The sequence below is a fragment of the Lacerta agilis genome, chromosome 15 (genome assembly GCF_009819535.1).
Source record: "Lacerta agilis isolate rLacAgi1 chromosome 15, rLacAgi1.pri, whole genome shotgun sequence".
Classification (NCBI taxonomy): Eukaryota; Metazoa; Chordata; class Lepidosauria; order Squamata; family Lacertidae; genus Lacerta; species Lacerta agilis.
In genome coordinates this window covers 33,478,937-33,492,943 of record NC_046326.1, presented here as the reverse complement: position 1 = coordinate 33,492,943, position 14,007 = coordinate 33,478,937, and the positions used below count along the sequence as shown (strand labels likewise).

General features: G+C 43.8%; 1 protein-coding gene across 1 annotated transcript in view; it reads right to left on the bottom strand.

The window, feature by feature from the left end:
- AUTS2 (activator of transcription and developmental regulator AUTS2) overlaps positions 1–14,007 on the bottom strand; it is a 659,999-nt gene that overhangs the window by 399,151 nt on the left and 246,841 nt on the right. Inside the window, exon 4 of the mRNA XM_033171799.1 lies at positions 12,919–12,954. Within this exon, the coding sequence (XP_033027690.1) occupies positions 12,919–12,954 (36 nt within the window). The remainder of the gene's footprint in view (positions 1–12,918; positions 12,955–14,007) is intronic.

Sequence of the window (14,007 nt, the reverse complement as noted above, 5' to 3'; positions counted from 1 at the left end):
CATTTCTGATGAGCTGCACTAAGGTTTACAAATCCTTTAAAGAAGCAAAAATCAATCAAAGGGTTGTCTCTCCGGGAAATCATGCCGAACACTCTTGCGGGCATGTCGGATGCTGAGGCTGCCATCCTACGTGTGCTTAAGTGGGATTAAGTCATAGGATTGTAGAGTTGGAAGGGAATTACAAATGTCATCTAGTCCAACCCTCCCTGCAATGCAGGATTCACAGCTAAAGAATCCCTGACGGATGGCAATTCAACCTTTCTGTAAAAACCTCAAATGAAGGAGAGTCCACCCTGTTCTGAGGGAGTCTGTTCCACTGTCAAACATCTCTGACCATCAGAAAGGTCTTCCTAATGTTTAGTCAGAATCTCCTTTCTCAACATTCGTTTGGGTCCTCCCTTCTGGAGCAGCAAAAAACAAGCCGAAAAGATGATAGCTAATTTCCCTTCAGAAACCAGACAGACAGTCCTATTGAAATCAGAGAGGCTTACTTCCGAGTAGGCCCAGGCTGCACCTCTTTTTCAATAAACAGCACACAAACACACATTTTGTGTTTAGGGAAGCCAAATGTGAATGAAAATTCAATAAACCTTGAAGCCAGCGGGTTAAACTGAATGAAGACGCACACCCCACAACATAAATTTCTTCTGCATGTTACGAAACTGCTAGAGTCTTAAAACAACTACAAAGAGAAGAGAAGAAAAGATCTGCAGATCAGGCCAATGGTTCATCTTTCTATATCCCATAGTGGCCAACCAGATGTCCTAAGCTCTGTTCCCCCAACAGTGGTGTAATGCTAAATTTTGAAGTGATTGTCATGGCGCTTCCATGGCCACAACCCTCTTCACCTCTGCAAGAAGAGTCTAGAAATACAAGCATATATCTATCTGTCTGTCTGTCTATCTATCTATCTATCTATCTATCTACATACCCTAGTGGCCAAAATTGTGGAAACCTTTTGGAAAAAGTGTATTTCCAAGGTTTGATGGCTTATAACACCTGATTGGCTCTCTAAACACTCATGCTCATTGGCTACATTCAAATGAAGGAAAGCTACTGCATATCAACCGAAGCAAGTTGTGCTTCCTTTTTCTGGTTAATTGACTCTAACTTTTGATAGAATACAGATAATTGAACAAACTTTGTTGCATTACATTCTTCATTAAATTATCTTTCCATTGATATATAATTTTATGGTATTACTAAAAGAAAAAAAGAAAAAAGTGGTGTTGTGAGTCACCAAACCTCAGAAATATACTTTTTCCAAAAAGTTCCCACAATTTTGGCCACTAGTGTATTTTCCTGGGAGAAAGCTCCATTGAACTTGGCCTTGCTTATTTCCGAGTGCCTAGATTCACCTTGTGAAGCTCAAACTAAAGCTCTTCAGCCAACTGAAATGCAACTTTTAGCTTTTAATTCTAAATGCAAGCTATCTTGTAAGGAAGTGCTACCATCAAAAGTCCCAGCATGAAGTAGGAATTCCATCAAAGGAAAGGAAAGCTGTATCCACCCCCTCTGTTATTTTCCTCATGCTGCTGTACTACAACCCCCATGGTTCCTGACCATTGACCATGTTGGCCAGGCCTGATGGGAGTTGGGCATCTGGCAGTTACCACATTGTCTATGCCAGGCATAGGCAAACTCGGCCCTCCTGATGTTTTGGGACTACAACTCCCATCATCCCTAGCTAACAGGACCAGTGGTCAGGGATTATGGGAATTGTAGTCCCAAAACATCTGGAGGGCCGAGTTTGCCTGTGCCTGGTCTATGCTAACCAGTCACAGAGACAAACTTAAAATCCTCATTATGACCTCATTCACTTGCCTGTGCAAAGGAGGCCTGCCAATTGTTTTGGTGCTCTGACAAATGATGTCATCAATCCTGCGCAGGGAAAAGAAGAAGAAAAACCTGAACTGTGTGGCACAACTCCCCTCCACTACACCACTGACCACAGCTATTAGGAAACAGGTGAAGAGTCCTGTTGGGTCAAACCAAAGGTCAATGTAGTCCAGCATCATGTTTCATATGAGGGCCAGTCAAATGATGTGAGCCTGAAGACAGTAGACGGGCTGGCAGTGCGACGGGCTGCCAGTACGACAGGCTGCCAGTACGACGGACTGCAATGAGACCAACCTTGCGACCAGCTGGAGCATCTCTCCGGATGGTTGAAGGCTTACCAATGTGCTGATGGTTACCACCACCAAAGGTATGTTCAACAGGATTCATAGCTACACCACGAACACGTGGCCAGCAGTTTCTCTTTGCCTTGTATTTGTGGTATGCCCGTCCAGCTTTCAAGATAGGTTTGTCAATACGACCACCACCAGCACTTTTGTCCCCCCCCCCCATGGGATTCTGTTGAACACTGGCATTACAACTGCGGTGATTTAAGGGTGGGGAAATTTTCTAAGGCCAGGAGCAGAAAGCTATGCTTGAACACTGACCGTTTTCTTTTTTCTTCTTCCTGAGCTCAAACCTTGGAAGATCTGAAGTCAGTTGACTGGCCTTCAGATTCCAGTTTGATGTTTTCAGTCATTTGAATTTCACTGATTTCAAAATCAGTGCAGGCATTTCCTACTGCAGCAATTTAACACGGGGCGACATGAGCTTACAAGATGTTCTTGTGCAATGCTGTTCACCAAAGGTAATTACTGTGTAACCAAACAAAAAACAAAAAACAAAAAACAGGCATTCCATCATTAGCTGAGCTAAGGAAATTAAGGTCTGTTAATGATGATTTATGGTGCTAAGTGGTAGCTAACAAGAACCAGCCTTTGCAAAAGATATGCACAGACACAAGTTGAAAAGAAGCAGCAGTGTATTAATGGCAACACTTCCAAACAGCAAGTCACCAGGGTGCCTTTGTGCAAGCTCACTCATTTCAGAATGGATAAGCGTTTTCACATGAGCAAAATGCATTGAAGTGTTCAGCTTCTGGAGATAAGCGAAGTGTCTGCAACACCAATGTGTCTTGTTTATTGTTATCGCTGATAGTAGGAAAATGTCGTGCGAAGCTAAAACAGCACCACGCTCTCCTTCCGCAGCACCCCCCCCTAGATGTCTTGTTTCTACAGTCATATATATTCATATATGGATATACTTACTTGTCCAAAGATATACCAAAGTAATGATACACGTTACAAAGTACACCTAAATGCTTACCCTAAAAAAGAACAGAGGCAAAAAGAATATTAAGAAAAGAAAGGAAGAAAAAGCAAAGGAAGGGAAAATAAACTGATTTCTGGTTCTCTGTCCTGCAGCTAAATATATTATTCACTCACTGACACTCAACCATTCTATCTTCTGGAAACCAATTTTTCCCCATCTCATCTTCAGATCCAGATAATACTACAAGTTCATTTTCCTTTTCATGAAAAAGTCCCAGTCCTGAATAAATGTCAATAATGATATTTCCCTAATTAAACACATTGGCTTCGCCATCTCAGCCAAGTCTAACAGTTTTATCAGCCATTCCTCTATACTGGGTAAGGCTTTATCTTTGTGCATATAGCAACGCCTCCACTGTATTCATATATTGGAGCAATCTTCCATAGCCCTTGTTTCTACAGTCTTAAAGCAACATGTCATAAGCTCTGTTCCAGCAAGGAATTCAGACATGCAATAAAATGTTGCAGCATGAAGTGCTCCTGTTCAGGTTCTCGGCCAGTCCGTCCCATTCCCTCTCCTCTCATAAGTTTTCCATCCCTCCACCCTCAACAGTCAGACTGTTCCATGCCTACTGAGCGCGCTCAGTCTTCACTGGACTGTTTGAGGTTCCAACCCTCTGCAAGGAGAGTCATGCCAAGAACTGAGATCTTGGCTATACATGATAGCAATTTGATTACGTAGAAGCAAAAATAAAATAAAATATGGTTTTGGACATTGTTCAGAATAAACAGAAGAGGCTATATAATGAAATGAAGAAAATGTTTAAATGGGCTATTCTCAAAAGACCAGAAGCTTTTCTTATACAAACAATAGGGAAGGAAGTTCCAAAGAGGATGATCAAACTATTTACGTAGCTGATTTCCTTGTCACCTCAACCTCCAAACTGATGACAAAAGCATAATACCCTCCAACATTTCTCCAATGAAAATAGGGATGTCCTATTCAATTGTTAAAACAAAATAAATAAATAAATTCCTTCCAGTAGCACCTTAGAGACCAACTAAGTTTGTTCTTGGTATGAGCTTTTGTGTGCATGCACACTTATCTGAAGAAGTGAAGAATGCACACGAAAGCTCATACCAAGAACAAACTTAGTTGGTCTCTAAGGTGCTACTGGAAGGAATTTTTTATTTTGTTTTGTTTTTACCATTGGCAGACGAACACGGCTACCTACCTGTAACTGGAACTATTCAATTGTTGTGTTGTGTTGTGTTGTGTTGTGTTGTGTTGTGTTGTATACCCCACCCATCTGACTGGGTTGCCCCAGCCAATCTGGACAACTTCCAACATACATTAAAACATAATAAAACATTAAATCTTTATTTTAAAAAAAAACCACTTCCCTATATAGAGCTGCCTTGAGATGTCTTCTAAAGGTTGTGTAGTTACTTTTCTGTTTGGCTCAGGAGTCATCGTATTCCGTACCCTCCAACATTTCTCCAATGAAAATAGGGACATCCTAAGTGAAAGCAGGACATTCTGGGATCAAATCAGAAACTAGGGCAGCTTCTGTAAGTCCAAGACTGTCCCTGGAAAACGGGGACACTTGGAGGGTCAGAGAGAGAGAAAGAGAAAGAGAAAGAGAAAGAGAGAGAGAGAGCGACAGAGAGAGAGCTGTAATTGAAAATCCCCCATGTGGTGCTTCCAGTTTGGAAGCAAGAGCAGGTAATTCAGAATTCTGAGACCCAGGGAAAACTAAGAGGTGATTTCTGGAAGCATGCCTGGTTTACTTCAACACAACACAACACACACAGAGTGTTGCGTCACTGTGTGAGAATGTGAAATGGTCCGTGCTGCGCCTGTTGTGTCTGAGAGTGCAAGCCCAGCTTTCCCACAGTTCCTGCTCTGAAAAGACAGCGGCTCTTCCTCGTGGTCCCTGCCTTTAACACAGCTGTCTCCTTGCTCCGCTCTCCAGGGAAGGGCTTCTGGAATGTCATGCAACAACGCACCATGCGGAGTCCCAGCGGCATCTGCAGCAACAGCGCAAACAGCTGTTGAACTCGCAGCCTTTTAGGTCCGTCTTTACGAAGGCAGCCGAGGAAGCTGCGTCCTAAGGGAGCGTTTCTGCAACGTATGCTTCTCAGCTCTCGCCAGATTGGGTGCAGATTAAAGGCCTCCCCAGCTGAGAACTGGAGAGGCAGATTGTTTGGTAGCTGATGAGCAAACGTCAAAACATCTCAAACACTCCTAATAATAATAATAATAATAATCTCGCACCAACCTCACCTTCCAGAATTCGCAACTGAACAGCAATCCAATATGGGAATCCGCCAATAATAAAATGAATTTGGGATAAAATGACATGGCCTGAACTGTATATTTAAAGCTGAATTGTGCCACTTTAAACTGCTGTTGCTTCCTCTGAAAGAATCCTGCAAACTGTAGCTTGTTAAGCACGTTAAGAGTTATATGCACCTCACAGTTCTAGCAAACCCTCCAATCTTTCTCTGATGAAAACAGGGGTGTTCTATTTTATTATTATTACTATTAGTAGTAGTAGTAGTAGTAGTAGTAGTAGTAGTGGTCAGTCATGGCCAAACTTGGCCCCCCAGATGTTTTGGGACTACAACTCCCATCATCCCTAGCTAACAGGACCAGTGGTCAGGGATGATGGGAATTGTAGTCCCAAAACTTCTGGAGGACGAAGTTTGGCAATGCCTTGTAGTAGTGGTAGTAGTTGTAGTAGTAGTAGTAGTAGTAGTAGTGTTTATACCCCACCCATCTGACTGGGTCGCCCCAGCCACTCTGGGTGGCTAACCAACACATATAAAAAACATAATATACTATTAAACGTTAAACAACTTCCCTCTACAGGGCTGCTTTCAGATGTCTTCTAAAGGTTGTATAGTTACTCATCTCTTTGGTTTGGGGGTTGCATAACTCCATACCCTCAACATTTCTCCGTTGAAAATAGGGACATCTAGGGAAAGCAGGACATTCTGGGATCAAATCAGAAACTGGGAAAGTTTGCTTTTATATATGTTGGAAGCCGCCCAGGTGGCTGGGGCAACCCAATAATACGGGTGAGGTATAAATAATAAAATTATAATTATTAAGGAATAGGATGTCCCTATTTTCATCGGAGGCTATGCATTTTATCTTGACGGGGGGGAAATGAAACAAAAAACAATGCATTTGGCTGATTCATTTCTATATCATGCAATTATAGTAGCAGTAAGCACTTCCCTATAACTCTTGCAGCTAAGCTGGTGCCAACTGTATTGGTCTCCTTGTCTTTGGACCACATCAGCAAGGCAAAGCGTAGGGTCTTGTTGCCTGGGCAGTCCAGGACCTCTATACATACTGCTGAGAGATCACTTTGGTGCTTCTAATGCATTAAACAATGTGGGGGGCAGCAATTATGAGTTACCAGTCTCTGCAGCCACAGCAGGCGCTGTGATCCTCCAGCAGTTTGGCTTCACCCCCAGAGGCACATTCCATTGTCTCTCGAGACAGACAGATGGCAACAGCAACATAAATTAAAAGCCACTTCCTGAATACAGCACACATTTAGTGCTCATTTCTGTGTTGTTTTGCTTCCGGAAAAAACACACATTTTGCAGATAACCTGCAAATGAGTGCTAGACTTGCATTATATTCCACTCTGTTTCTGGAAATGGCTTTTATATAATGTGAAAGTTCAGATACAATGCATAAAATAAGTCACAGGAATGTCAGGAAAATGGAACAAACTCCTGTGTGAATGCAGCCTAAGCTATATGCACACATAGCCTTTGAAATGCACGAGGGGCTGTTTTTTTGCTGTGCGCTTTGGTACATAATGATTCGTGCATATCTTTGCGTAATCACAACATCAAAAGCAGCAGCTACTATCCGGGTTGTCTAAACACACACGAGGGCATGTTTCTAAACTAATACCCAATAGTGATAGTCATTCTCCTCCCCTTAATTGGTGTTACCACAGACTTTTGTTTTTTTAAAAAAATATGCCTACCCACACTTGTTTATATCACAGCTTTTCAAAAGAGAGAAGCTGGAAAATGGTGTGTTGATATACTGACGCCAGCTTAGGTTCCATGGTGGAAGAAAGCTGGGGGAGAAATGTAAAATAAATAAAATGAAATAAATGAAGGCATTATCAGCACACCCATAAAGAAGACTTGAGAGGCAAAGTCGATGGTAAAAGAGTTATATTTATTAAATATAACGAATTAGGGGATCCGCGTAGCCCAAGTAAACAGGTTAGCCAAATCACTGGAGTCCAGGCGGGTGAGTTATACAATAAGAAATGATGGAATCCTTTTTTAAAAAAATAATCTCCTGGGCATGTTTACAGCTGCAAAATGTGGCCACACAGCAAGGAGTTAGAAAGAAATTCTCCCTCCTTGCTATGTGACCCTCGGATATGTGAACCTGACATGCACTGTGGCCCCACTGTCAAGCATCCATGGATTCCCCACACCGGATTCCTACTCGGCCCCCAAATAGGTGACTAGCAAAGCCCACAGTGCAAAGTGGGGGGAGGGAGGTGGGTGCTACAAAGAAGAAGGATGAGTGGGGGGCGCAGCCAGCTTAAGGAGGCTGGCAAGCACCTCTTCCTTATTAGGGGTCAGGGACTGGGCAGAAGAGGAATGGTGGAGACCACCTCCCCATCCTGACCCTTCTAGGGAGGAAGAAGAAGAAGATGACAGTGTGGATTAACAACAGGGGTTTAAGGGAGGTCGCAACTCAGAGGCAGATGAGGGGGAAAGTTGGGAAATTATGGGAGAGAGAAGAACACGCAGCTGACATGTTGTCATTAGAAATCATTCCAGACCCTCCATCTCCCAGAACCAGGCGTGCCTTAAAAGTAGGAGAGCAAAGAGCTCAAAGACAGAGGGCACATAGCAGCACCCGTAGAGGAGACAATGAGAATGAGGAATAAGGAAGTGGGAGAGAAGTGGGTGGAGATTCACTTAGGGTAACACCATTATCGAAGAGGCTGGGTTCTATAGCCTCTCTCTGTAAAGACTGGAATAAAAAAGGAATGTAAGAAACTTTTCATTGTCTTTATACTTTCCTGGCCAACCAGCCGGGAGCCGCTGGCAGCATCCTGACATTTGGTTTACAAGTCCATGTGTTCTGAAACAGGATCACGGTTGGGAGAATCTATTCCAGGCTTCTTCTTAGAAGAAGAGGGGTGTGGCAGCTGACCCCCCCCCCCATTTGATGGTAGAAGCAGATAGAGCAGATAGCTTTAAGCATGTGCAAAGCTCTCCTAGTAAAATCAACAGGACTTCTAAGTCTTAAAATTGTGACTAGATTATGTTGGGTGTGCATATATTCAGATGTGCGCAGGGAAGCCAGTGTGGTGGAGCCCAGGGCAAACAGTGATGGACAGACTTCTTTCACCCTGCATTGGGCATTGGACGATTATACGTGGCAATGCTCTGCAAACCAGACTAAATTTGAGATTTAAAAATGAGGGAGAAATTTGATTTGGGTTGCATTTGAAGCCCAAACGACCAAATCCACCCTTTCTGAAACCACGTGGGAACCGAAACGCAGCTAGCCTTCAAAATTTGCACTTATTCAAATTTTGCAATGCAGTTCGCCAACCAAGTGATGGCTAGATTATGGTGAAATGTGCATAAAAATGAAAATAACATTCTAGGAGAAATTCCTTACAATAATGTTTTTTATTATGAGAAATTCACACTAAAATGATGGGGTTTTTTAAAATGTATATATAGATGACAAAATGTAGAGAACTGAATTTAAGATTCAAAGCATGAGAAACTAAGAGTACTGAAAGGCATCGTGATCTCCCAAGAGTGAAGATGTGAATTCCTATGGGGGAAGGGAAGGAAGGAGTAGGGAGGAGAGATGGATAGATAGAAAGAACCAGGCTGCCTGAGCTCACACAAAATGGCCCATGCTTTGGGAACGGCAGCAGGGGTGGGAAAAGAAAAGACAGCGCCATTTTGTTAGCACACAGCCTGTCTGTTATTGACAGCTTGAGCGGCCTGCAAATTTCATGACAGCTGCAGCTATTGACACCTCATCTTGTTTTCAGGAGGTGTGCACCATGCCCAGGATGCTAAAAAAAAGTTTTATTTTCCTCAGTAACCGATGACAGACGGATGGCTGTTGGTGGAAGAGGTGTTGTTGTGAAGGAGGCGAACGGTACAGAGGGAGTCGGTCTAAACGAGGCTGTTGACATTTTGGCAAAAAACAAGGCAGGATGACTAGGAAGCCAGTTAAGAGTCCTTAGGTAGGTCCCATTGCTGTAGATGGGAAAGATGTAATGGTGAAAAAGAAGAGCACCCAAGGTGGTTGAAGTGAATGAGTGAATGAGTGGATAGCTAAGCCCAGGGGTAGAAAACCTGTGGTCCTCAGGATGTAATTGGTTGCGGGAGTTGGGCATGTTTAGCCTGAAGAAGAGAAGACTGAGAGGAGATATAATAGCCATTTCCAAATATCTAAAGGGCTGTCACATGGAAGTTTGACCAAGCTTGTTTTCTGCTGCTCTAGAGGGTAGGACCTAAATCAATTGATTCAAATTACAAGAAAGAAGATTCCAACTAAACCTTTTGACAGTAAGAGATGTTTGATAGTAGAACAGACTCCCTCAGGAGGTGGTGGACTCTCCTTCATTGGAGTTTTTTAAGCAGAGGTTGGGTGGCCATCTGTCAGGGATTCTTTAGCTGTGACTCCTGCGTTACGGGTGGTGCTGTTGGACTAGACGACTTTTGGGATCCTTTCCATCTTTACAGTTCTATGATTTTATGATTCTGTCTCCATTCAGTCCCAGCAAACATGGCTGGTGCCCATGGTTGATGGGAGCTGTAATCTTGCAACATCTGGAGTGCCACTTATTCCCCACCCCTGGCTTAGCCAGTTGATGGTAAGGAAGGGGTGTAGCTCGGTGGTAGGGCATCTGCCTGGCATGCACAAGGTCCCAGGCATATTCAGGTACGGATGGAAGAGACTCCCAGAGTCAAAACCCTGGAAGCCCACCACCAATAGACAATACTGAGCTAAATGAACTAATGGTCTGATTCAGGAGAAGGCTGCTTCTTCTGTTCCTAGGTCTGAGGCTGATCCTTGCAGAGGAAGAAATAAAAACAAGTTCCCAGTACATGATATCTTGATAACTCCTTTGTTCTTTACACTGCTTGTCGCCCACCTGGTTCTCATATTAGAACAAGTTAGAAGATTGAAGGTTAGAAGCTAGTGTTGTCCAATGAACATAAACTGGGCAGGTGGACTCCACATGGACAAAAGGATTCAGAAAAAGTTTCAATAGAGTTTTACTTACATACCACAGAAACCTGAAGCTATGCCTGGTTTCCTGGCTATGACTTCCTCTACAGCAGGCATAGCCAATTTCACGTAGGCTGTGATCTACTATACAGTATCAAAACCTGGCAGTGATCCACCACACTCTCCCATTGTCATTCTTCAACTTCTTCACTTTAGGGGTGAGGGGTAAGGCACTGTTAGTGGCCAGGAAAAAAATCCTTTCTTTCCTTAGCATGGATTCATGGTTGATTCCGTTGCCTTCTTCTATGTATCACCCAAATGGAGGCGATAGCTGCTTAAGCCACAGGCTGCTCTGTATGGAGGAGGAAGGAAAGGTGCTCTCTTTTTATCCAGCCTTGTCCCAAATGTGGAACATCAGCACCCCGGCACCCCACTTTCCTTTCCTCTCACATTGGACATGCCTGCTCTACAGTACTGCTGCAACAGTACTGAAAGGCAGAGGAGTGCAGTGGTTATAGTGCTGGAGTAGAAGACCCAGGCCCTACCCCTCAGCCATGAAGCTGACTGCTTAACTCTGGGTCACTCTCCCTTCTAAAACAAAGTGTTTTTAAAAAGAGAAAACACCGACAACATCCAATGAACAACAGTAAGCATGCTCCCAAAATCTTTTTACTCTGCTCCCACTTTCAACATCTGCAAATGGGGGGTGGGGGTGGGCAAAATGGAGGGGAAGCATTTCACAAGAGCCCTAGAAATGGGCTCAGACCAAGTGCTTGTTTCCTTGGTTTTATATGGATAGGGAGCAAAACTCTTGCTTTCCACTACACAAAAGATAAGGTGGGTACTGCTGAGATCACCCAATCCATTTCCAAGGGTTTGCATACTGTAAGGTGGCTTAGTGGCTGCTCATGAGTAACCAGGCTGACATGAAGCTTCTAAAACTAACTTCTTTAATGGTGCAAATATTTACAGTGCAGTGCAAGAAAGAACGTCCAGCTCATCCTTCGGCAGAGTCCGGGAATGACTCCTTCCGGTTCCTTGCCCAGCATAAAAGGCGCGGAATGCGGAACCCCCGCCTCCCCCCTCTACGTCTTCCCCCCCTGTGGATATGGGGAGACGGAAGGGGTGCTTCACCTCCCGTTTCTGCTTGGTGCGAAGGCTCTCTTCCCCTGTCACAGCCCCAGCCCCCACTTCCTGTCTCCATCTCCCCCTCCCCACTAGAGGAATTACTGCTCCTCCCACTGGACGAAGATGAAGAACTCAGCATCAGAGACGGGGGTTCGCAACACTGATAAAGCCCTGGCACCGCTTTGGCTTCCAGCGAGGGCAGTATCCTGACACATACCCTACCCAAAAAATGGCGCACACACACACACACACACGTGTGTGTATATATAAGAGTAATACTTCATAATAATATCATTTCACATATATTTTTCAGGACTCCAAGAATACAATAGCCACGTTTTCCAGAACTGAATGCCCAGTGTACCATTTTGGTATATTGTCCCAACACAGACACACACACACTCACACACACACACACACACACACACACAGCCCGCTGTTGCATTCCACATCTGGTATACATTGCAAACCAAAGCAAAATTTAAAAATACATACTTTTTAAAGATAAATAAAAAGAGTGACTTTGGGGGAAGCTGGTGGGGGTGGTGGAAAACTGACTTAAACCAAAATTCTGTTAAGCATAAAAACCCCCAAAACTACTGCCATCCACACACTTGGCAATTATAACCAAAACACCTTATTTGAGCCATGGCAGCTTTGGCTAGTACAAAAATAGCAGCGTCAAAACATTATAAAGACTAATGCAGTTAAACGAAACAAAACCATAAAAAGCCATCCTTGTGCCCTCAGGAAAGTCTGGGGGGGGGGGAAGTGAGATGAGTGTCTCGGGTTCCAGCTGGGTCAAGAAGAGCAAGTTGTTTTGAGGGGTAAGCTAGACAATATGCCAGAGATACTCCTGGCAGTAAAACAGGAAGCAACACACGCACAAAAAAACCCCAACAGATAAGTAGGGGCAGAGCTGGAGATAAAATGGTGCAGAGACACTAGCTGAAAAGTATAGACATTTGGGTAGAGGTATGAGAAAGGTGGTGTGTGGTTCTGAGAGAAAACAGCAAGGAACCTGGGCAGTGGTGGGCCGGGCAATAGAGGGGGCACAGACCCCCCAAAAAAGAGTTTGGGAGGGAACAAGAGACTGAATTCACAAGTGTTAGGAAGGTTGCAGCCCCGCTGTTCTACCAACCATGTACTTGCATGTACTTAAACAGTTGACCAAAATCCATCAGTTTCACATTCCATTCCATTTATTTTTTCCCCAGTTCTGCTGAACATCGGACAGGTAAACAAGATCAACCACAGGTACGTAAATACCCGGCCCCCGGCCCCAGGTCTCTCAGAAGGCTCAATGAAAGAATATGTGGTTATATTTATGGCATTGATGATTTGACTCAGAATTTGCGTATAGACATCTCCTACACCATCCCAAAACATGCATCCAAGAAGTCGAAATCCACTTACGAAGTAGCCTGTTCCCAAGCTGGATGGGGCTGAGCTCTGGAAGAGAAAACAAAATAGATACATCAGAGACCCTTCTCTCTCCCTCTCTCGTTTGCCTTCTTTCTTTTTTTCCATGTTCCAAACCTGCATCTTTCATCACCAGCTCTTTTTAAATAAATAAATCAAGTTTCTCATCAACACAACACTGTTTGCCCCTTGTCATCCACTAGTGAAACAAACACACTTCCCTCACCTTACTCTTTCCTCCACCCCCTTTTTTTACATTTCTCAACAGCTCGCTGACAGTAACATGCTATTTACTGAAAATCCAGACTCCAGCGGTGGGTGTAATTGCCAATTTATTTGACAGGCAGCTGGGTAATGAATTAATGATGGCATTTCGGCCTATGCTGAGACTAAATAGACACACATCAACCAACCTCCATGACATGCTGGCATCCGATGCCCTGGACTCCAGCTACTTAGCTTTGTGGCAGGGAAGGGGCGGGCAGGATAGGAGAGCAAGTGGGAGATGGGGGTGGCTGAGAATCCCTAGATGAACAGCATTCAAAGGAAAATGACCCTGTGGGTTTGGATGAATGGATGTCACTTCTTTCTTTATTTCCCCTTGCAACATATGAGTTTGCTTGTCAACTTTTTCCCTAAAGTTAACTCAGTTGGTTTTCATAGGCCCCATCTGCACATTTTCAGCACTACCACTCTAAACCATCACAGCAGCCCCACAAGAATCCTGGGAGTTGTAGTTCATTAAGGGTGCTGAGAGTTGTTAGGAGACAATTTGAATCTACCGTGTGAAATCTGGATGCACAACTTCGACATCTGGAGGGAAAGCTTGAAAATTTAAAATGAGCACGAGTTGGCATGAGTTCTTTCCCTTATTAGAGAAAGGCCATCAATGGTCCATTCTGCAGGTGAATTCACAAAATAGGCTTCTGCATATTTGCTCAGGGCTGCACTGGCAATTCCAAGGAGAACAGCAGGAGTCGAAAGCTGTTTTTCCTCACTTAAGGTCAGTTTTGTTTTGTTTTATTAATGTATTTGTTAAAGTTACAGTGGTACCTCAGTTCTCGAATGTAACCCGTTCCAGAA